The following is a 24578-nucleotide window of genomic DNA, read 5'->3' as shown; positions in this document are numbered from 1 at the left end:
AGCAAAATTTCATATTTCAAAACAACATACCGTAAATGGTTAGTTTGCTCGCATAGACTCCGATTGAAAAAATAATGCATCCGTTTTTGGCATTTACTTAATCATATTTGGTTACTTTAACACATTTGTTTAATATCCTACCCTGTTAACATTAAACAAATGTGTTAAAGTAAGTAAATATGATTAGGTAAATGCCAAAATCGGCTGCATTATTTTTTTAGGCCTTTTACGCGCACCTGTGGCCCTGCGCCATCATGGGCGCAGCTCGCTCCGCGTATTTGGCCCTCTGGGGTCCGCGGTGTGCTCCAGGAGCAGCTTCACCACCTCCTGGTGTCCCTCCCTCTCGGCCAGATGAACCGGCAGGTTCCCATGCTGGTCAACGCGGTTGACGTCAGCCCCGTGGTCAATCAGCACGCGGACGGTGTCCACAAAGCCTTCTCGAGCTGCGTCGTGAGTCACGCTGAGATACTGCACCGGGTCGAGCGCGTTGGGGTCAGCTCCTTTGTCCAGGAGCGCCTCAACTAGTGCGCTGTGCCCCAGTTTCACCACCTCGAGGGTATAAATAAATAAATAAAAAAAAATATATAAATACATTAATTGAATGAAATTAATTAATTAAAACAATAATTTGACCACCTCCTCATAAGGACATGTGTTCCTGGGTAAAGAAAGTATTTTCATAAAGCAACACTGTTTAGGGGGGATCTAAATTATTTTTATACCCTCACATTGCCCTTGACCTTTTGGAAATCTAAACTGAGATAAAACAGTCACTTGCATTTTAGAATGAAGAAATTTAGTGGGTTATATGTGTATACACATTTTATAACAAAACACGGACCTCTTTCATTTTCACTAAAAACAGATGTAGGTCTACTTTTCTTATTTATCCTTTAACACATTTGACTAGCTGAGACCACGCCTATATATATATATATATATACACAAATCTTATTAGATATATATATATATATATATATATATAATTTGAAAAAACTTATAGGCAGGCTTGATAAAAGGAACAGACTTAATACTGTACAAAGGGAAAGATAAAACCAAATGAGGAAGTAGGCTATAGCTCTCAGCATCTAGCAGCAGGAGTAACCGAAGGAAAAAAGTATTTACATCTTTAAAAAAAATAGAGCAGAGAAAAAGTAAGGTTTAATACTGACCTGCAAAGCAGTTCTCCCAAATCTGTTTAGACCATTAACATTAGCTCCAGCTTGCAGCAAAAGCAACACTTTCTCTATGTTTCCACTGGCTGAGGCATTGCAGAGGGCATCTGTTAGTGAGTCCATTGTTCATGTAAAAACCTCCAAACACGAATGACTGTAGATTTCAGTGAGATTGGAAGAAGACCTGCAGATAACTCTCCCCCCACTGAAATGACCTAAGCACTTCCTGATTTCTTAAGCTACCTCATGATCAGAGGAAATAACTGAAGCTGGTCAAGATTTAAAGAATAACAAACTAAACAGTGAAATAAATATCACTCTGAAGAATATAGAGCTGAACTGGAAACAGATACATTATACACAACCCACTAAGAGTTAGTTAAAATACATCTTACCCACATGGGCAGATTTGAAAAAATTGTATTACCTTGGTTACAGACAGTTCATCAACATGCTGCAAAGTAAATGCTTTCAATTCAAATGTGCTTTTTCTAAAGTACAAAATAAGTGCATGAAGTCAGCTTTTAAATAAATTTTTTTTACAATCAATGACTCTTCTTCCATTTTGGGACACTTCTTCCATTTTGGGACACTGCTCCAGAGGTTTTCATTTGCTTTTCATTTGCTGAACTGTTGGTTTGGGTTTTTCTGACTGGGATCATCCCAGTCAGAAAAAGGATCCCATCCCAGTGGGATGGGATCCTTTTCAGCATAAATTATACCTTTTTCCCTTAATTATTTTTCTTCTTCTTTTCTATTATGGCGGACCGCAAGCAACTTTAAGGTGCATACTGCCACCTACTGTACAAGAGTGTGTATCAACATTACTTTACATCAAATTCTATTTTTTAATTTTGTATTCTGTAGATAAATGTTTTCCCCAATATTCCTTTAAGACTCCAATCTTAACCTTTCAAGCTGCAAAAATAGAAGTTGGATTCACAAGCCACAAAAAACAGTTTATTAAAAGACATTCACATCCAAAATGATGAAAATGTCTTTGTTTATTTACTTAATATTTATATATTTTTACAAAATAAAAAAAATGGAACAAAAAAAAGCTAACAAGTCTGTGAGGATTTGAGAAAAAAAAAGCCATTGACAAACGAAGACTACAGTACTTGTGTTTTTCTTTATATATGTACAAGACAATTTTATCCATTTAAATCTTTTGTTTTAAAACGCACAGTACAAAAAGAAGAAAACAAAAATAATAAACCACTGACAAAAGAAAAACCAAAGCACAACTCTGTCCATCAGTATTCGATGGTGCAAGTTTCCTTATGGGGTCGGGGGGGGAGGGCGGCGAAGCGGATTGGAGGCTGTGGAGGGTGGGGCCTGGGAAACTATAAAACACTTAAAAAAGAAGCGGAGCAGGTGTGAGTCGTGGAAAAATTATCCAACATTTTTCAAAAAAAGGTGGGACATCACGCAGCGCCTTTTTAACCTCGGGAAATGGAACTGTACAAGCCTTGGATAATGAAAAACTCCTGTGCTAGGCTAAAAAACAAAGCACAGTACACAAGCACGGCCCCCCGTGTGTACAAACATGCACGCAGTCACATGACAAACACACCTTCCTCACAGTCCAAGCCAGTGAGCTCACTTATATGTCTTTATATATAATAATATATCTATATTTGGTAAAAAATAAACTTCACAACTCTACCAAATAAGAGAATTGCTTCTTCAAACTTAAAATGACAAAGAAGAAGAGAAAAGAAAACATTCAACAGCAACTATTTTTTTGGATATTTTGTGATGGAAGATTAAAGAGGCGAGTTGAGGGTGAGAAAGAAAACCAGCCTGCCTCCCCCTCCCAACCACTTTCACGTATTACTTCATTCCTTTCATTCAGCTAAGAAAACAGGTGGGAAATAAAAAGGAAAACAAATACAGGAAATGTTTTTTTTTTTCTTTTAGAAAACAGTTCTATGTTACATGAAAGTTAAAGAAACAAAAAATATGGAGAGCAGGGTGGGGGGGGATTATCACAATACAAAATCCCATCACTCAACATTTCACCTAATTCTATAACCATTTCGAGCTTCAACATTTAGCCCCTCCCCCTCCTTGTTTCTGTAAAGGTGCTCGTTCTCTGTGGCACAGCACCTCTTCTGGTTGCAGTGGGAACTGCAGGGAGCAGCTGGGCCAAGAGACTGAGGAGGGAAATCTCTGCAGGAGGAAGAGGGGGGCTTCACAGCTCGAACCCCTCCTCTCAGCTCAGCGTGGGGGGGAGGAGCTCCTGTCTTTGACGTTAGTTTCCTCCCCAGTTGTAGCTGTTATATGCAGACTTGTTTATCTGAGTCTTCTGTTGAATGGAGGCGTTCTGGCTACGCTGTCCGGTGCTGCTCTGTCAGGACAAATGAAAACAAACCATCTATGAATGTGAGTCATTGTGTTTAGTAAGCTTTAAAGTGATGAGTAGGATATTTCAAACCCTACATTATAACCTGGAAACCAGGTTATGTTCTACACACATTTAGACCGTTACAAACATGTTATTGAAGTTTAGAAAAAAATACAACAGCCATGCTAAACTTAAATTGTTATATTCAACATTGTTTTACATTTTATTAATGTTTGGTAGAAATACCTTTGAAAGTGTACAATTTGGGTAAACATTTTAAGTCTCCGTCCACAAGTTTCTCATAATAGTTTTCTGGCATTTTGGTCCATTCTGCTTAACAAAAGCTGGTAAAACTGAATCAGTTCAAGTCCGCCTGCAGACATTTTCCATTTGTGGTAGACTGACATTCACAAGTTTGAATTGCCTGTAAATTTCCTATCTTTTTTTTTTTTTTTGGTCTTTGCTGGCTTCTTGCTGTCAGAGTGGCCTTTCAGTTCATGTGGGCGCAGGACTGGTCCCACTGTGGATAATATAACTCTTACCAGTTTCAGTCAGATTACCACTTTTTTTTGTCGTATTTGCTTTATTTCTAGGCTTGAAAATCATTTAAAGCCAAAACCTGTTCATCTCCACAACTCAGAACTCACCAAGTTCATAAAGGCAGGCTGGACATTCCAATGTTGTTTATATAATTGTACCCAGTTCCTATTCCTGAATAATTATTTTTTTCCCAGGGAAACACTGTTTAAAGTCTTGCTGTTTAATAATGGCCTCTTATAACCAGACATGTTTAGAATCAGTTACTGAGAAGGAATCCTTGTGATTTAATGACAGTTAGAAGGAAAAAAAAAAGTCACCCTTTCCCTTCCTTCATATAGTGTATATATAACAGGATTATAGTAGTATATGTTTATTCTTTAGTGCTACATTATTCCTAACAGAAGATTAAAAAATGTGTGAAACTACCTGGCTATCTTGTTGGAGGTGGTGGTGCAGAATCTGAGAGTGGGGCTGTTGGTGCGGAGTCAGGATGTGCATGAAGGGGGCCGGAGCGTAGCCAGCGGCAGCTGGGGGGTTGATGGGTCCACCGGTCCCCAGCGCTGAGGGGAGGCTGAAAGAAGCTGCTGGCGTCCCAGCATGGAAACCCTGCTTCTCAAATGACTGCAGAAACGAACCAGAAAAACTAAATCAAGGCTCTGCAGCTTTACTGGAAGATATTTGTCGTGTTTGTTGACTTAGAGGAAGGTCAGAGTCATAACCAGCAGTTACCTGCGTCTTTGTGTAAACAGATCCTGAAATATCCGGCACTCCTGTGTTGCTTGACGTCACAGAAACTCCTGCAGAAACAAGGGAAATATTTCATCAACATCTATGTTCTGATACATAGATAACTTTAGTAGATTCACACTTTCTTAGGAAAGCACAGATACTTAGGAGGAATAAACGGAAACAAACAGTTACTATGAATTAAAACCCCCTTAATATGCAAAAAAAACTGTATGGGGTCAAGTTGTAGAAGAAATCTACAACAAAAGCAAAGAACTAGTTTCTTTAGACCAGAAAGACTAATTAATAAACTTACTCCTACAAAACTGATCAAGGATGTTGGAGGAGGAAGGCATCGTTTATAAACCTGTAAATAAAACCACTAAGGCTCTAGTCAAAACAGCTACGATAGTTTTGAACTTATTTTCAAAATCTGTGCAAGACGAGTTGTAAAAAAATCTGGATATTAGGTAAAGAAAAAGATCTAAAGAAGGATTCAAGAATATTAATCATGAAACTAATATGAATGTTCATGCAGACTCCCACGCATCCATAATAAGCAGAAATGTAAAACACAAAGGGAAAAATAATCAGACGAAAATATTAATACTCTTAAAAAAAATTGGAAGTGCCCAATTATAAAAGATTACTGGAAAGAGATCAATAATGCCTTAAAAGACATTTTAAAACAGAAAATCCCTTTGGAGAACAAGTTTATGTGTTTTGGTATAATTCCTCAAGAAGCCTCAAAAAGAAATAAATATTTAATGACTATTTTATTTACAGCAAGTAAGAAAATCATTACAAGAAAATGGTTATTAAACCAACTTTAGACGACTGGATTAACATAACATTTGACATATACAAAATGGAAAAAATAACAGCCTCTCTAAATCACAAGACTGAACAGTTCTGTCAGTGGTCTGATTTCAATTTTAGAGACCAAACTTGATTCAATCTCAACAATCCACTCTCCTAATATGTTAAATCGAATTAGTTTTTTTTTTTACATTTTGTGTTTCCTTTTTACTTTTTTGTTCTTGTTCTTTTTAAATTTCTTTATTTCTTGGTTATAATCCTCAGGAAAGTGTAAATTTGCTTTGTTTGGACTACTATAACGTAATGCCTTACTTGTTCACCTTATTTCAAATGTTGGAGTTAATCCTGTGAAGTAGAGGCTTATGTAAATCATACTTTCCTGAGAATCAATAAAGATAAAAACAAATTGAAAGAGGAAATTAGGAGAAAATTAGAGTATTTGTAGAAGATATGAAACGTCAAAGAAATACATGTATGCAGAATTTTAATGTGTTGTATTTACATAAAGTGAGCTGGTAGTGTGGTTGTTAGCAGGGTTTTTGATTCATCCATGTTCCAAGACACCTGAATCAAATGGCTGAATTACCTCCTCAATGCGAGTCCTCTCAATCATCTAATCACTTGATTCAGGATTGTTGGACCGAGGACATAAGTTGCAAGATGAGGGCTCTCAGGAACTGGGACTGCTCACCTCTGGATTTATTCTGGCATTACATTATTTTTTTGTGATGACTTGTGAAAAAATTGTTTTAAGTAGGAGTGGGTGATTATTTCGTTTGATAGATTAATCAAACGTTTTGTTTATGAAGATGTAATTTTTGGAAAATCAACAGACTTTCTTCCATCAATCCATCTCCTGGGGCTTCCACAGCTCTCAGTGACATCAGTTCATCACTTTGTTCTTCGACGTCTACCTATAACTGATAAACTAGCCGACCCTGTAAAACCACCATCTGCAACCATTTAGTGCATTATATTTTCACTGTTTGTTGTGAAACATGATTGTTTTACACCATTTTTCATTGTTTGAATTTTATTGCCCTTTAAATTAAGGGCCCCTTCCAGAGCGAATGATTGGAATAAAAGTTTTTGAAATCATTATATGTAAAAGGCTTTTTTTAATTATGAATTTAAATTGAGAAAAAAAAATATCGGATGAATTGGATTTAAAGGACAAAAATGATCCGATCTTTCCTTTATTTTGACGCAGAAAAATTGGTTCTTTTAAACAATAATTGGTTTCTTTTGCATATTTAATTCATTGCTTACTGGGTGAAAAGAAGAATATAAACTGCTTTATGTTTTCAAACTGTAACTGAACTAATTACCCCTACAGTACTCTATAATTCGGCTGCAGAGCAAAACATTTGACCCAACTGGATTTGATGAAGTTTAATTATCGATGTTCGCCACAGAGGGACGACAGGAAAACCGACCATCATTCTGATTCTCCCAGAATCTCTAGTTTTGGAGAAAGTGACTAAACACCACTGAGGAAGAGTGCACAGAGAGCATGCAGTGTGAACTACCTTTCCATTCACACTAAAGTATCTTATCGATTTCATGCAAGACGTGCCGCATTCTCAGTATAAGACATTTATACATGTTATTAATGTGCTGATAATAACCAGAAGCCTCCAAAACATTTGCAACTGCAGAGTATAAACAATCCTCAAGCTTGACCATTATTAACCAGAACTGATGTACAAACGGCACCAAGGAGAGCGTAAACAAACCTACTAATCATTCTATAAGCTGCAGTCAGCCTAGATGCTCTTCCTTTGGAGATGCAGATTATTTCTCCAACAGTATGCTGGGCATTCTGACATGTTTAGATCTATTGTGTTGTCTTAAAGGAGCAGTTAGGGCCTTGTGTAGTTTGTCAGTCATGACTAATTGTAATGTATATTAATCAATACTGGCCGCCCTTTTGTACAAAATATTAAGTCATAAAACTTTTAAGTGTGCCAATATATAAAGAATAAAAGAACATTTCCTGGATTTTATGTGACTTTAAAATACATGTCCAGTCCCTTTAGTGAAACACAAGCAAAGGGATTATTCTATGCAAAAGCTGAGCAAATTGATTAAACACCTGAGTGAGAAGTAGAGCACCCCCAGTTTGATGGTCCATGCCAAAGTTGTGCTAATGTATGCATCGTTGACTAAATTAACTTTCCCTCTATTGGGAGCACATCTTCTGCAGGTAGAGGTTTTTTATGACTGGATATTTTATAATCAATAAGTGCCACCTACCACTGTTTAGTCTATTACACTTGGACTTTGTTTATATAACTTTCACTCACTGAAGGGTGAAGTTAGAAATCTCATCATTAACCTTACAATAAAAGTAAAACATGAACACTTTCATGTCTAGATTATTGGGATTGAGGCACTGTGAACCACACAGGCATAACCACCAGCTTTGCGTCACAGAGGAAATAGGTACGTATATCATATAAATCGTATGCAGTATAACAAAATGTATATGAAGGCTTTATAAGGGTTTGTAAAGATAAAGCTCCATAAAAGCCTATGAAAAAAATCATGGCATTTAAACCGACATTCAAGGTTTGATATTTTTATACTAACCCTATGATGATTTGTTGAACAAAAAGTTAAATATTTATAAAATTCAAATTCATTGAGCTCTACTTAGCTAAAAGTGAACTTTTTTTTTAACCCTTTCTCTGATAATAATCAAAATAGAGAAACAGGAACTGAAACCCTAGTAGTTATAAAAAACATAAATGATGTGTCAGGAGTCCAGGACAGGATAATTCCATCAAGCCTGTGCATGCATTTACACATAGAAAAGATGCTTAGCTAAAAAAAAAAAAAGAAAAAATAAATAAATACATACATACACACTATGCTTCATAAATGTTGCCACAAAGATGAGAACTTCTGCAGCTTTTGTCTGGTCACACTCACACAAGCCCATTTAATCCACTAGTTGTTTTGTTGCTTTTTATTTACTAGGTGGTGAACTCATGACTGCAGACTCATTTAGCAACCTTGGTGTGAATGAAGAGCAAACAAACACAAGAGCAGCATCAACCAGAGGAACTCATAATCAGCTGGGATTTTTACAGTTTGTCTTATCTTAGCTTTTTAACAAACATCGTTAGGGTAGCAATGTCAATTATTTAACTATAATAAGACTGATGATGAATTTCCTCCAGCAGAATTCATGTAATGGAGAAAAATGGCACAATAAAGCCAAGAGAGGCTCACTTGTAAGCAAATGCAGAGTAGCGTTTGTCCCATAAGCAAAGCTCACCAGCAATGAGGCAAAAAAAACAAACAATTAAGAGTGAAAGAAAACAGACGAGGGGGAAGAGGGATGGCTGGTGACACGAGGAGGAAGACTGAAGGAACAGGTTGTTTCTTTACTTGGCATGTGGCTTCACTCACCGACTCCAGGCCCGGTGACGGAGCTGGCTGGCTTGTTTTGTGCAGAAGCAGCAGCGGCCACGGCAGTGCCGTATCCGCCCTTACAGAAATCCCCACTCCCTGAAGCCTGGCCCACATCCTCATAGCCTGCAACAGTCAGACACACAGCCGCAGCCCACAGCGTTAGACACACCAGGCAGGGGAGGGAGAGGGGGGGGCACAGGGGGAGACCCGCTTCAGATGGCATTTGCAAATAACTTTTAGTCTGACACCACTGCTAGTAGACAGGCCTTGCTGTATTATTACAATGAAAATGGTGCAGAGTCCTTATGGAAGATTAATCTGGACTTTGACACAAACTGCAATGTCTGCATAGCAGAGCCAGTCCAAATCAACGGCCACTTCATTTGCAAATGCCTTTTGAATCAGGTCTTAGGTGGAGAGGTGAGGGAAGTGAGGGTCAGGCAGGGCTGTGTGAAGGAAGGGGATGGAGAGTGAGTGTGAGTGGGGTGAGGGCAGAAAGCAGCGGATGGTGCAGCATAGAACAAATGGGTGATATAAAAGAGAAACTACAAAAACAAATCACTCAATTATTGGAAAATGAAATATGAATGTATAAAGTGGACCTCAGAATACCACAAGGAAAACCAACAGGAAATGACTGAAAAGGGAAAATGGAAAAGCAATAGTTTCACTTGGAGCTGTAGGAAATGTGATCAATGACAAAGCCAGTAGAAAGACTCCACTTCTAGAATGAGAACAGCAAACCATGGAAATAGCAGGAGACCGATAATCTAATCCCTCCATTTGGTCAACAGCACAGCCAGAGATCACTGCTGTATCCGTTTCCACTTCCCACAAATGATCCTTCACATTGTTACAGCTAATTCTTTTCTGACAAACTCTGCAATCATACCAGCTACAAAACATGAACCGTCCAAATTTAAGAACAAGTTCTCCATTTAAAATGTTAGTAAACAAAAAGCAACAACAACCGTCTTCATCCAAGTGAAAAAAACTACTACATACATACAATGCTTACACTTGCAGCAGCGTTCTAATGAAATATGGACCCCGCATCGATGGGAAAAAGAGCAAACGGTGACTATGGTGGAGTTTTACAAAGCAGGATCCTCACCAGTGCTGTATCCATGGGAACTATAGCCACTAGCTTGCTGGAAGGGCGTGGCAGATGCATTTACGCCAACATTCACACCGTGTTGTTTTGAAGAGGTAGGAGCCACCTGGACGGAAGCGAAACAAAAGCACAAAATGTCAGAATGATATAAACCAAACTGAGCTGGGATCAGAGCAGAGTATCCTCTTAGACAAAGGAATAGATAATTGCAATGACAGTCTAAAGGGACATCGTGTAACATTTTTTTTTTCTTTTTTTTCTTTTTTTTATTGATGACAGCATTTAAATAGGTTATTATTAGAGTATTATTACCCCCACTAAGGCTGTTTGCAAATCCATGAGTCTGCTAGCTTCAAAGTATAGCTTCAGGTTAGGGATAAAGTTGTAGTGTGTGGAATAACAATGCCTTCCCCTTGATTCATTGTGATTGAGCAGCAGGGGTGAAGATCGCGTGGAGACACTAACCAACAACTGAAAGTCTGCAGCACAATGCCAACACTGTTTACAGTGCGGGTGGGGAGATGCTGACCTCAACTAGGGATGTTTTCGGGCGGTGGAAGGAGTACTTCGAGGATCTCCTCAATCCCATCGTCACACCTTCCGAGGAGGTGGCAGAGGCTGGGGACTTAGACGCGGACTCGCCCATCAGCCAGGCTGAATTCACAGAAGTAGTTAGAAAGCTTCTTGGTGGCAGTTGCCCCGGGTGTGGATGAGATATCCTGAGTACCTTAAGTCTCTGGATGTTGTAGGACTGTCTTGGCTGACACATGTATTATTTGGCGGTTGGGGACAGTACCCCTGGATTGGCAGACCGGGGAAGTGGTCCTTCTTTTTAAAAAGGGAGACTGGAGGTTGTGCTCCAATTACAAAGGAATCACACTCCCCAGCCAACCCGGTAAGGTCTACTCCAGGACGCTGGAGAGGAGGATCCGACCGATAGTTAAATCTCCGATCAAGGAGGAACAATGTGGTTTTCGTCCCAGTTGCAGCACACCAGACCAGCTCTATATCCTTCATCAGGTGCTCCAGGGTTCGTGGGAGGTCGCCCAACCAGTCCACATGTGTTTTGTGGATCTGGAGAAGGCTTTCGAAAGTGTCCCTCGTGGTGCCCTGTAGGGGGTGCTCCGGGAGTATGGGGTCTGGGGGCCTCTGTTAAGGGCTTTCCACTCTCTGTATGACCGCAGCAGGAGCTTGGTTTGCAAGGCTGACAGTAAGTCAGACCTGTTCCTGGTGCATATTGGGCTCCGCCAGGGCTACCTGCCGGTTCTGTTAATTTCATTCAAGGACAGAATTTCTAGGCGCAGCCAGGGACTGGAAAGAACTTGTTTCAAGTGGAGGAGTTCAAGTATCTCAGGGTGTTGTTCACAAGTCAGGGATGATGGAGTGTCAGATCGATCATCGGATCGGTACAGCGTCGGCGGCGCTGCAGTAGCTGTGTCGGGCTGGCAAGGTGGGGAGAGGGAGCCGAGTCGGGGGGGCAAAGGTCTTGATTAACAGATTGATCTACATTCCCATCCTCAACTACGGTCATGAGATCTGGGTAATGACCATAAGAACAAGATCGCGAATAAAAGCATCACCCTTGGAGATCAGGTAAGGAGCTCAGTTACCCGGGAGGAGCTCAGAGTAGAGTAGTTGCTCCTCCACGTTGGTAGGACCCAGCTGAGGTGGCTTGGGCATCTGTTTCAGATGCCTCGTGGAACACCTCCCTCGGAAGATGTTCCCGAGGGAGGTGTTCCAGGACACGCTGGAGGGACTATGTCTCTGAGCTGGCCTGGTGTCTCCAGACATGAAAGATTAAGATCATTTTAGCTCCATTTCGGACACCCTGGTGTCGTTATGAAAGCAAACTGTTTCTTCAGAGCATGTGAAATAATAGCTTTATTCACTAGAAAAGATCCCACCTTTAGTTTATAGTCTGGAAAGAATACAAGGTTGAAAATATCCAAAGTTTGTTTCATTTGTTCCACATCTTTTCCCTACAGCTTTCAGAAAGTGTAGAAACCTTTTTAAGTTTAAAGCACCTTTGCCAAGTGGCCTTTGGCATAGAATTTAACTTCTAAGTAAGCCTTTAAAGTAAGAAGTAATTAATCATGTTGTACATGCTGACATTTGGACAGGTCAGTACTGCTCAACTTTTGCTCATTTGAGGTTATAATTGGAACATGTTTTGATTCCCAAGAATTTAAACATATTATATACTGAATGATTTTTTTCCCTTCCAGAATGTCTTCAAAAAAAGATCTAATTGAATATTGGAGACGTGTCCTAATCCTGGATCACATCATCAAGTGTGGCATAAATACATTTCAGTCATGATAATGCTCTGTGCTTCAACAAGCAGATCAGCTGCATTAAAGTAATGTTAGGTTTCTCACCGGAAACATGGCAGGTCCGTACTGGAAGGTGTTGGGCAGGCCTGGCATGCCAGTGTAATAAGGGAGGCTTGTGTAGCTGTAGCCAGGAGGCAGCGCCGGGTTGAGGAAGGTTTGCTGTGTGGTGTGGTGTGTCTGGGTCTGATTCTGTTGTGTCTGAGCTAACGTGGTGGCCGGAGCCGGGGATGATGCATCACCTCGACTGAACTTTGATAAGTCGCCTGAAAATAAAACAAATTTTGTAAATTATTAACCAGGAATCAACGTGGGCTGAACTTTTCAGGAGCAAATCATCTCCATCAGTACAAGCTCCCACCTGTATTCTTCTGTTATTACAGGGAAAAATAGACATGTTTGATTTAGATCTACAAAAATGGAAATCACTTAAGGGACATTCTTTAGTCGCCATCGATGGTTGCAATGAACCTGCTGCAGCCATAAACACTGCAACAGGTTTAGGGTCTGATTATAAAAGTATTTGGGTTCATAAGAGTTTACTAAACCGGTTCCAGCTTTTAAGATTATGCTAGTGCTTTATACCTGCACTAACAGGCTAATAACAGATATTATCCAATCAAGACCTTCAAATCGATTCAGTTTTTCTTTTCACAAAAAAAGTAAAAAAAAAAAAAAAAAAAACACCTCGACTCAAGGAAAGCATTAGAATATTACAAGTTGTCTCTAATTTTCCTACAGTTAACTTTAAAATTCTGAGCCACCGTTTTCAAGTATTTGAAGGAAGAATTTCTCGTATGATTTTCTGCTATGTTATTAAACATTTCTGACGTTTTTAAACACTGTCCTTTTGTTTGTTTAAATTTCATTTTCCAACTGTTCCTGTGAAGCAAAGTCCAACAAGCAGGTTGTTAAAAACACAGTTGAAGAGTTAAGGCACTGACATTATAAAATCTATCCGCATAGCAAAATATTATTTGTGAGGTAAAATTTACTTAATGCATTACAGTTCTTAAGTGCAAAACAAAACAAAACAAAACAAGGTGATGGACAAACGTTATTTGATTAAAGACAATTAAAACTTTGTTCCAGCTTGGTTCTTGGTGGAAAAGCAAAGCAGTTCTTCTACAGAACCAGCTAGATCTGGCGCAAAGGCCCTATAACAATAATAATAATAATACTAATAATAATAAACCAAATTACCTACAAGACCCAGAAAAAAACAACTATCCACTATTGTGAATATCACAATTGTTATCCTGTCAATTTAGCAAGAAATTAATATAAGTTATAAAAAGGCCAAAAATTATTAAAAGCTTAGACAGTTTATTCAGTTCCTAGAAGCCAACTTACCGGAGTATGGGTTGTTTGTCAGACTACCATCTCTGCCAGTTAGTGCTGTCGTTGGAGTCGCAAAGGGAATGCTGTAATAATCCTAAAAATAAAAAAAAAAAAAAAAAAAATGGTTGAGAGCAGAAATTATGCTGTACTCGGTAAGGTATGCGTGTTATTTTTAAAACAGCTAAATGTGGAAAAAGTGAAACTCACCAATGGTATTCTTGTTTGTAACATCTGTAGGTCATCGTAGCCATACATCTGAGGCTGTAAGGAAGTGATACAAATTGTTTTAGGTATGTATATAGGACAGAAACAAAAACTAAGGAGATATGAATAGTTTATCATGATGCAATTAAAGTAAAACGTACGGGGTAAGCATGCAGTAGTCCAGGAGCCATGATGTATGGGTTGGGCAGTAGAGGGGGTACACCAGGAGGCAGATTTGGAGGTGCTTTCCCTTTACGGATTTGAAAAGAAAGAAGTCATTATTACCAGTTATTAAGTTATAATAATGCTAAACAGCCTCATTTGCAACAACAAAAGTCAAAAACTTACATTTACTTAAAAAAAAAAAAAAAAAAAAAAAAAAAAGAGAGCAACATCAAACACCTTACAGGCTTTAAATTTCTAAATGTCATCCCATTACAACAATCTTCAAAGCAATTCACTTGTTATGTGATGTTTTGCATGTGTGTGTGTGTGTGTGTGTTTTCAAGCCATGCTAGGGAGAGATGGGGCATGGGATCAGAGATTGCATGAATGATTGAAGACTAAATTTGACTTTTGAAAATCCAATACCAAAAACGACCAGAAGATGGCATTCAAAGTGCATCTGTATCCACTTGCATACACCACATTTATTCTGATAGCCAGTTTTGCTGCTAAGCGTTCCTGGAGACCAGCGTGCAGAAGCAAGCGCCACCTAACTTCACCTAACTTCCTGCACCAGCTGCTAAACAGCTTATCAACTCGCGCCGCCTCCTCCAGCTCCTCCAATCTATCTGGCAACTTGAGCAAGAAACGATAGGAAGTACACGCTTTCCTAAGACCCGACCCTTTCTTCTTCTGATTGGCTAATACTGTTAGTTTCAGAGCGCTCGTTTGCTATCATTGGCTGACAAATGCAAGATAGATTTCGATTGTGTTTTTTTATTCATTTACCATCAATTTATTTTCGAGTCATTTTTTTAAATCTACGGGCAATCACTATGAGCCGAAAATCTGGCTGGGGTCAGAATACTTTAATCCCTGCTGTTTGTTGTCGGATCACAAACAAAGCGTGGATTTTTTATCTGCTGCTGACCTGAGGAAGCTGCAGAGCTGCGTGTGGAAGAGGTTGCTGAGGAGGGAACGGTCGATGATGTTGTAGAGACTGAGATTGAGGCGGGGGCTGCTGTCGGTGCCCCCATGGAGGCAGCGTTGAGGCCCATTGCCAGACTGCTGACGGGTCCTTGGGCCGAGGGAGTCGAGACCGTAGCAGGGCCCACCGAGGAGGCCTGTGGTACTCCCAGAGACATCTGTGCACCAGCCATGGAGGAAGATGAGGGGGGGACTGATGAGGATGGCACAGCCGAGACGGTGGAAGAGAAGGATGAGTGCAGGCTCAAGTCGCTGTCTACATTGGGATGCTGTTGAGACAGAAGAATTAACTTATGAGATTAAATATCCATTAGAGTGAAGCTGCATCTGGAACAACAGGAAGCAATGAAAAAAAGGCCTTAAGCAACTTTAAACTGCAGCAAAAACAGAGGAAGAGATGTTTTTTAATAAACTGTCTATTTTAATCCGAGAAGATCAAACTGAGTTGAGGCTTAAGGAGCTCACCAGTAAGCTTGAGCTTGATGTTCGAACTGAAGATGGAGCAAGACTGTTCTGTTGTGATGGGTGGGAGCTGTGGAAACAAACTTGGAGGGTGAGAATCTGTCACATGACACTACCTCTACTGTGTTTTCCATCCTGGATGCACAACTGAACTTCAGCTTACTTATTATGCTGAGGAGGGGGGATGGAACTTGGCGGGTGGTCCTCGTTGTGGCTCAGATCACTAAGGTTTGTCTGATTGGATGCGGTCAACAGGGAGGCGGGGCCTGAGCCACTGTCTGTCAAAGTGCCCATGCTGGAGATGGATGAAGGCGTGACTGAATCAGAGGGCGGCTTCACTGATACTGCAGACCAGAGTGGAACAGAAGATGGAAATGAAATGATATTTTATAACACGGCAAAGGTAATTTCACCTGATCACTGTTTCTATGAGTTCAACTAACCAAACATGTTAAGAACCTTTAAAACCATTACCTAAATAAATTGTTTTAGTTAATGACCTAATTGAAACATGACTTATGTATCTCAGCAAAAAAATAAATAAATAAATACCCTAACCTTATCCAATAATGTTTTTCTTTACTCACTTGTCTATGTGATTTTTGGCTTACTAAGCTTCCAGGCCCTCCAAAACAATATGCAATAAGCTTAATAACAGCAGTTGACGACTGAAATTTAGCATTTCCAACCAAACCTAAATATGCATATCTTTAAGGAAAACTGATCTGGCTGAAACAAAATATAAAATTTCCTTCCCATTTTCCTAAAGAACATACAAACATGAATGTTTGGCTTTAAATGCTTTCAGACTCATCAGGAACCTTGCTGACAGTTTTAAAAATAAGGATAAAGAAGAAAGACTGCTTACCGTCAACAGACTGAGTGGTTTGTATTGAATTGAAGCCATTCTGAAATAAAAAAAACATGGAGATCACTGATTTGTTCAGAAATTACACAGGAGTAAAATGTGTGAGTTTTTAGGCTCTTGGTAGTTATGTTGACTTTGCAGCTCTGTCAGAGCTGAGAAGGACTCTACTGGATGTCTGCTAATAGTCAGAAGGAACACCTAGAGGCTTTCTGTGTGAAGTCTTTAAACTTAGACAACTTTTATTTTCATTCAAACAAAATTTCGTTTAGTGCAGCTTTCAGACAGTAAATGAACATTTCTATTCCTCTTGGAAGGATCTCAAAAAAGCCGATAAAGACAAAGGTTTCTTTAAACCTTCACAATAAGAGCCTTACGTTTATAACTGCCCACTGAAATTTAATCACCAAATCTTTAAACAAAATTTAATTAGGTTATGGCTCATATTAAACTAACTAATTAGTCTGGGGCACTTGGGTGTTTTATTCAACTTGTGCTGCTGTGTGCCTCCAAAGACACTCGGATAAATGTTTATTATTATTTATACAATAGCTGTTGTTTTCCAGTGCAGAGAAACTAAAGGAGTCTATAAAGCTATAAATGATTTTCTTACTGTAAAATCTCCAGGTTTTTATAATGATGATCATCATGTTTCACATTTTAAACACACATATGCCAAGTTTCTTCTGTATTATCACACACAGGTATTACAAATAATCTAATAGGATATTAAAACAGAAAATTTCTGTTAAAAAAAAGAAGATTTTTATTGGTTGGCTGCAATACCGTAATGTGTCTTTTTTTTTTTTTTTTTTATAAGCTGTAAGCACAACATCATAAGAAAAAAAGGTTGAAAATGTATGTGTGAATTTAATCTTATTTTTACTTAACGATTAGAGTTGGTTAAGCAATTTTTAATAATAATTTAATTTTTAAATCCAGACAGTAAAAAAGGATCATTACAGAGCATGACTGCAAGATCACTAATGAAACTCATGAAATAAAATGAGTTGGTGATCAAACATTGAATGATCCAAGTTCATTAAGTAAGCAGTAAATACGTTGAACATACTGTAAACCACCCATTTCAAAGCATAATGTCCATACAGGGTCACAATTCAATTAAAAAATAAAAAATCAATAATCAATCAATTTCTTTATTGTCAACTACAATTTGCATTGTAACCGATTCATGTCTTGCTCCAAATCAAACCTTTTTAAATATTTACTTTACCTTGGATTGCACGTCCTTCTGGGGAGAGGAGGAGACTGACGGTGGGTAACGGCGCGTCTGAGGTGCTCTCTGCTCGTACATTTCCATTTGGCTGGAATTGGAAATTGATGGAGCCGATTCACTGCAGATCAGATGGAAATCATCCAAAATATAAAAAGAAATAAAACATTAAGATTTCAGTCGGATAAAGAATTGACACAATTCAAAATAACATTTGCAGGAAAAAAATAAAAGACATATACTGAGTAATGCTTTAACAAAACAGAATAGTTTTGAATAGTCAGAATAGTTAGAATTGTTTGCTGTTCTCATAAATTATTCAGTCCTCAAAAAATAAAAAAATATATAAATAAAAAAATACTTTTTAAGGTCTTTCATATTAGAAACACAAGGTGGCACCAAACACCACATGTTTAAAACTACAAGGTTCAGAATTATCTTCTTCAGGGCAAGTTTATAGTGTTTGATTTTGAAGGTTACCAACCTGCTTGGGCTTGTGTAGAGACTGTTCTGAACTTGGTTGCCGGGTGTTGTAGTTGCAGGGGTGGACTCGTATTCCTGTAGAACTGGTTCTGACCCAAACTGCAGCGCTCCAAACTGAAGGTTGAGGCCTGAAATGTCTGCTGAGCCAGGCATTTCAACCGCCATTGCAGGAATCTGAGAAGGAACAGGGACGCTCTTAGTAAAGAGGAACTAATTCAATGATGCTCAGCATGATGCTGAAGAAGACGGTTTGAAAAAAAAAAACCAGCTTCATCTTTTGCTTTCTGGCACATTTGTTGCATCTTAATACCTGTATTAGATCAGCACCAGAACATTTACCATGTCAATTTTTGTTCGTATATTTACAAAATACATTTATTTTCCGTCGGATGTTTGGATTTATATTTCATTAAGTTGCAAAGTGTGTAGCAACCCCTTTAACTCTTTTTACATTTTGTCTCATTACTACCACAAACTCGTATACATGCAAGATCAACTGATACTGCGATTATTCGACATCAATCTAACCGTCCCGTTATGGGCTGCTGAACTGTAGGAGCGAATATTGAAGACAATTGGTTTCCTCCTTCCACCATTTCCATGATGACAATAATAACAAATATTACACATGTCTCGATTTGAACATTAAAAAGAATTAATTATGAACAAATCAAATTTCACCATTGACAAAGGACAGCAAATGGAGGGAGCAGCAGTATATCTCAAGGTAGGCTGCCAAATGCGCTAATGAATTGGCTTACTCAGAACTAGAAACTCTGTACATAGCGAATAAAGGGTTTTACCTTTGTTGAAATAGAAGTTCTCTTCTTCTGCTGTTTGAGTTTGTGTTGCTGTAAAGGCAGTGGACTTGAACCCTGGGCGTCGGAGGAACTAGGGGAGACCTGCTGACCTATAGAGACAGCTGCCATTTTGGGAAGGGAAGAAGCAGGTGGCGGTACCACGTGGGGTGATGTTGGTGTTTGCTGCGGTAAGGAGGATGATGAGACTGAGGCGGATGGAGGCAGCCCTTTGTCCTGCAGGAAAACATCCAACATGGACGAAGTTGAGGTGGCAGCCTGGTAGGGCTGCCGCTTTGTAAAGGGTGTATGGATCCCAGATTCAGACTGAGTCTTCATTTCTAAACAATAACAGGATGAAAAAAAAAAGAAAAGAAAAAGGGATTACAGTCATATTTATTTAAGACTTTACAAATGAACGCATTAGTATTTTGGTTGAATTCTATTTGTAAGTTATTTTCTACTCGTTTCTCACCATACTGCCCCAGTGTGGAGGCACTGTTATCCCAGGATGAAGGCGCGCTGCCGGGAGGTCCGGTCTGAGAGTGTTGTGCCGCCAGCTGGGCCAGAGCCTGGGCTGTTTTATACTGCTCCAGGAACTGGGAACCAGTAGTTCTTGTGTTACCTCCTTTAGGGTCTCCCACTTCCCCAAATCCTTTACTAAGCATGCTGGCCTGCAGTGTGAAACAGTTATTACACCACTAGTTAGTCAGCAGTTTAAGACACAGCGGCTGTATAAATGTTTATCAGACTGGTCTTCAATTTTATCATCAAGACCTCACCATGCTGTGCTGGGAATATGGGCTGCTAGAGGAAGTTTGGGAAAGTGGTCCGACCTGCTTGGAATTGCTGAAAACCAGAGACTGGGACAGAGGGGGGGGCTGAGTGGCCTCCATTGGGGCATTTTCCGTCTCTGAGGATGAGGATGGAGGAGTTTTCCCCAGCAGCACCGCAAGGTCAATCCTGCAACAGGTAAGAAACACATTTAATATGTCGTCCTTGCTTTGATTATTTCAGGGCTGAAAGTTGCAGTTTTGTCCTTGATTATCTGTCAACAACTAATTCCTTAACCCATATTTTCTCTTCTACATTCTTCAAGTAACACAATTTGTGTATAAGATGAAAAACATTAAAGTTATCTGTGATATAAAGAAGGGCAAATATATTTTCTACAGTAACCTTAAATAAAAACAAACCTTTGTCCTTTGGTGATTGTAACATTCTCTTGAGGCACCGGGACCGAAGCTACACTGGAAGCTGTGAAAATCTTGGTCTCTGAAAGCTGAGGACAAGATCAGAGGATTAGACAGATTGTATCTGGAGGTAAAGAGTGTGTGTCTGTGTGAAAGGGGGACTCCAAGACAACCAGATGAAATTTGTTTCAGGAATTTTTGTTCGTTAAAGTGAAAAGAAAATTCAAACACTGTAAAATGTTAAAATACAAGAAAGAATAAGGAAAAGTAAATGAAAAAACAGGATGGATAGGAGGGTACAAAGAAGAGGAAGACCGTAAGAGTGAAGGAAACAAGGATAGAAGCAACAAGGGGATGACAAGGTAGGCTAAGAAGATAGAAGAGCAGAGAGAAGAGACAAGGAAGCAACAAAAAGGAAAGAAAGAACTACAAGGAGGGCGGAACAAAGAAAAACACACAAAATAAGAAGGCAAAAAGGGCACTAGGGAGAAATGATAGAAGACAAGGAGAAAGAGAAACAACACTACTAATGAAGGAAATTAATCAAGGACGGAGAGGAAAGAAGCCAAAAAACTAGAAGGTATTCAACAATTGAAAAAGGAAAAAAAAAACAAGGGAAGACAAAGGATAAGAGAAATACAGGAATGAAGGACTGAGGAGAGAAATGTATTTCAAATAATGGGGTTAGGGAAATAAGTCAAGAAAAGAATATTTCACATGCTTCTTTAGGCCTTAAATATACTGAAATCAATTCCAGGATTTTCCCGATAGTGAAGGAACCAGGAGAGAATCCGGTTTTCACCATCTTATCAAAACAGCGGCCTTTTACGAAGGTCGCAAACCAGGAGACTAGGACATCTCTTTGTAAAGCATAAAATGTGAACAGTGAATTCCTTAAACACTCACATCCTCATTCCAGTCCTCAGTGCCCCACTCCTCCGTGGCAGCTCTCCAGGGACCTGTAAGCCAGAGACAATCTGATCAATGCCGTCTGCATTCAGACTTAATAAAAATCGATTTCTGTAATGACTGAAAACAAGAGGAAAACAAAGATACCAGGAGCCGAGTCAAACTTTGGTGGGTAATTTGTTGCCTCTCCTGCAGAATACTCCAACCCTAAAAACAAATTTAATCCACTTTATCAGATAAGATTGCCTAACAGAACAGTTTTCCTACAGTTGATTGTTTAGACAGAAATATTACCATTTTCTCTTTTGTACGATTTACAAAGCTGAACAATTTCTCCAGCAGCCAAATATGCTGGAGGTTTTATACATGTTGTACAAAACCTTGCAGTACTACAAGGTTTGGAGTCATTATACTATTGCGAGTTTTCAGTTAATATTTTAGGGATACAGTTTTCTTCTTTAAATGACCAAGACAGCAAGCATTATGTTCCACTCTAGGCTAGTGAACCTATTTTGCCAGAACATGCATCATCCTTTGTTCTCTTATGGGCTTATCAGCTTTTCTGGGTCCTTTGTTTTGAGTTTCATTTTCCTTACATTAATGGGCGAATAAAAAACTTCTGCACCACTTCTTGGCATGCAGATGGTGATGCATGACCAGGGTTAAAAATGATTGATTTAGAAAATAATTATGTTAATCTTGACTGCATGGGTTTCTTTAGAAAACATTAAAACCATTTAGATGACAAACAGGCTACACTTCTATTATACACCCAATAGATGACCTTACTTGCTCCCTCCTCCAACTCCACACTTCCTGTGTTGTTCCAAGTACTGCCCCCTCCATAGTTTTCCTCAGTCTGGGCTGGCTCAGCATAGTCAGCAGGGTTGAAAGTCCTGAGCAAGAAAGAGAAAAGTTGAGAAGTGAAAATGTGCAGACAAACCAAGAGCAAAAACTGCCAAGGCACGTTCATAGACAGAAACTGTTTTTAAGCTCTTTAAAACGAAGTCACATTTCTGTTGCTAAAACAACCTACAAGCGGGTATTTATTATTATAAAACCAGATGTTCTCTAAACCCCGTTTTATGAGTTTATATAGAAATAAAAAGGTAGAATAACATTAAAATTATGTTCTTTTAACATCTACTGAATAGTAGAATAGAGGAAGTATTTGAAATATTTGGGCAAACGATGAACAGCAAACCGTGGGTAAGAAATCAAGGAAACCATTTCGTCAGCCAGTGGTTCTCAAACATTTCATGACCCTCAAGTTGTGCCCCCCAATTTTTTAACAGTTAAGGAAAAGTCAACTGCAATAAATTGAACTTTGCAAATGACTCAACAAAGATTTCCATTAAATCATAAATTATTTACTATTATTTAAGATTTCAGAATTGCCATCAACACATAAAAAAATCAACTCCCAAAATAGGTAATTTATTCTGATTTCTACCAGCCCCCTGCAAATAAGATAAGCCCCCCTACTATGGGATCCACTGCTTTACACTCAGCAGAACAGCAGGTAATAATAATAAATAAATAAAAAAATAATAATAATAATAATATGTCAGTTTTACTGCAGATCCAACCCTTTGAGGAAATGAACCAATCACTAACCATGGTGCTATGTTTTAAAGCAGCTAAGGAACTCTACATACAGAGCAGAGCTGTAAGTTAGAAAATCTTGCGATGGTAATAATGCAAAATGATTACGATGAAGGTCTAATGCTGCCTTCATGTGGTCTACTAAAGGGAATCTTTTCCACTTCTAACGTGGAAATTACCATTGCATTGTGTTCAAATGCTTTTGCTGTGGTAGAGAAGAGAAACATGTTTGAACCACAGTTTATCCCAACAGACACAAACTTTCTAGTTAATCAGCTACAGGAAGAAAAGGATGCATCAAATTAATTGACTGACTGAAAGAGAGTATCTGATAAAAATAAAAAAATAACAGTCATTTAAAAAAATAAATATATATGTGGATGCACATACAGATTTTTTTATGCATGTCACAGCATTCTGAAGGCTACAACCAACCGGAGAGAATGTTTAAGGATGCAGTATTGACCGTATAGAATCGCTGTGCTGCTCTCCAGCATGTTGATAAGTTGAAGTTTACTCTGGTATAACTTTATCCAGTAGTAGTTTCAACATGTGTTCACGTGCATTTTTTGATGTAGGTCATTGGCATTCACCATAATTATGTTACAATATGAAGGCACCATCATTTACCTCCTCTGTGCTTCCGACACTGTGACCTTTCAGCTTTTTCTGTAAACTCATTTAGGCCAAGTGAGAACATCTGCTGATGTGAGACACTGTCCAACTGGCTAAACATTGCATTTGCTTGTAAACTAGAAAAGTTCATAACACTTGGAATAAATCAGCCATCAATTACTGCACTACGAGCAATGCACACACCCTCAGCTCAGCCATGACACCAGTTGAATTTTACTTTAGGCACAACATGAACAGAATAACCTTTAATGATAATTTTTAGATCTAAATAACCTTCTCTCCATATAATTAAGTTGTTCTTTAAAAATGAATTAACTAGATTACAGTAGTGCAGTTAATTGCCTTTTTTGTTGTAGTATAAGAAACATTGTGATGATAAAAAAAAAAACAAAAAAACAGTGTTGATAGATTCTATAACCATCAATCTCAATCCACTTGAGGTTGGACCAAACAGAAAAGAATCGATTACATCTTGAGAATCTAAAATGATACCGAGCCGCACACTTTGCCATTATTACATCCTATTGGGTGGCAGCTATGTTAGTCATTAGCTATGTTTACATGGACACATCATTGGATTGAAGGCCTTATCAGATCAAATATGTGTCATGTAAACATATAGGACTAGGGTTGTAGTCAAGATCACACCAACCAAGACCAAGGAGTACAGAGAGATCACGACCATATAAGGTGTTGGGCTTCATCTGATCGACAGCTTGATACCTTTATAGACATGACATGAGATCATTTTATTTAGTGTCCATGTAAACAGAGATTTTAAACTTAAAATCAATAAAGATTTAGATCCGATCAGAAAAATTGTGTGCATGTAAATGTAAATATTGATAAAAAAAGTCACACAGCTGTCTGCACACCAGCTGCTTTGCCTCACACATTTCTTCCCACATTTTTGTCAGGTTTATCCTCGCTATCATGAGTTATAAGCCCAAATAAAACTGAAGCCTTTTTAAAATATCATAGAAAAATCTTTATACAAAAAAGATAAAAGTGAAATTTACTGCAGAGTAACTTGCAAATTTGTTGGAGGATCTTGTAAGATATAATGTAACAGCATCCTGTTGTTGGACAACTTAAACCACGTTTCAGATAATCCTTGCAATGCTGAATGGCTTTCCGTTTCTATATGGTTCCACTCAGCCAGAGCAGTTTGCAAATGTATAACCATGGTAATGGTACAGAGGCTTTTATGGAATAATTCAACA

At 38.7% G+C, this 24578-nt stretch overlaps 2 protein-coding genes across 3 annotated transcripts in view; both read right to left on the bottom strand.

The window, feature by feature from the left end:
- Nucleotides 1–227: 227 nt before the first annotated feature.
- LOC107084055 (cyclin-dependent kinase 4 inhibitor C-like) lies at nt 228–1397 on the bottom strand. The gene is made up of 2 exons (XM_015373699.1): nt 1173–1397; nt 228–549 (listed from the first exon to the last, which is right to left on the bottom strand). Exons 1-2 carry the CDS (start codon nt 1296–1298, stop codon nt 253–255), a joined length of 423 nt encoding a protein of 140 aa, XP_015229185.1. The 5' UTR covers nt 1299–1397; the 3' UTR covers nt 228–252.
- Nucleotides 1398–2205: 808 nt separating this feature from the next.
- ubap2l (ubiquitin associated protein 2 like) overlaps nt 2206–24578 on the bottom strand; it is a 32603-nt gene continuing 10230 nt past the window's right edge. Inside the window, exons 8-29 of one of the 2 annotated variants that reach the window (XM_015373738.1) lie at nt 21904–22010; nt 21262–21321; nt 21112–21164; nt 20209–20294; nt 19795–19975; nt 19488–19686; nt 19019–19353; nt 18217–18389; nt 17733–17853; nt 16502–16541; nt 15797–15977; nt 15637–15703; nt 15116–15440; nt 14181–14269; nt 14023–14076; nt 13828–13909; nt 12523–12740; nt 10145–10250; nt 9028–9153; nt 4795–4862; nt 4492–4686; nt 2206–3528 (exon numbers count right to left, since the gene is read on the bottom strand). In XM_015373738.1, the coding sequence (XP_015229224.1) occupies nt 3433–3528; nt 4492–4686; nt 4795–4862; nt 9028–9153; nt 10145–10250; nt 12523–12740; nt 13828–13909; nt 14023–14076; nt 14181–14269; nt 15116–15440; nt 15637–15703; nt 15797–15977; nt 16502–16541; nt 17733–17853; nt 18217–18389; nt 19019–19353; nt 19488–19686; nt 19795–19975; nt 20209–20294; nt 21112–21164; nt 21262–21321; nt 21904–22010 (2962 nt within the window). In that variant the 3' untranslated portion in view covers nt 2206–3432. The remainder of the gene's footprint in view (nt 3529–4491; nt 4687–4794; nt 4863–9027; nt 9154–10144; nt 10251–12522; nt 12741–13827; nt 13910–14022; nt 14077–14180; nt 14270–15115; nt 15441–15636; nt 15704–15796; nt 15978–16501; nt 16542–17732; nt 17854–18216; nt 18390–19018; nt 19354–19487; nt 19687–19794; nt 19976–20208; nt 20295–21111; nt 21165–21261; nt 21322–21903; nt 22011–24578) is intronic. The other variant, XM_015373739.1, reaches the window with a different exon arrangement.

This window comes from Cyprinodon variegatus, unplaced genomic scaffold, assembly GCF_000732505.1.
Source record: "Cyprinodon variegatus isolate N-32 unplaced genomic scaffold, C_variegatus-1.0 Scaffold91, whole genome shotgun sequence".
In the NCBI taxonomy this organism is placed as follows: domain Eukaryota; kingdom Metazoa; phylum Chordata; class Actinopteri; order Cyprinodontiformes; family Cyprinodontidae; genus Cyprinodon; species Cyprinodon variegatus.
Note: the sequence above shows the minus strand (reverse complement) of the source record. Positions and strands in the feature narration are given on the sequence as shown.

Coding starts and splice junctions, on each gene's coding strand:
- LOC107084055 (XM_015373699.1), bottom strand. CDS start 1,298: ATGGACTCACTAACAGATGCCCTCTGCAATGCCTCAGCCAGTGGAAAC. Junction 550..1,172: donor TTGGGAGAACTGCTTTGCAG/GTCAGTATTAAA, acceptor TATACCCTCGAG/GTGGTGAAACTGGGGCACAG.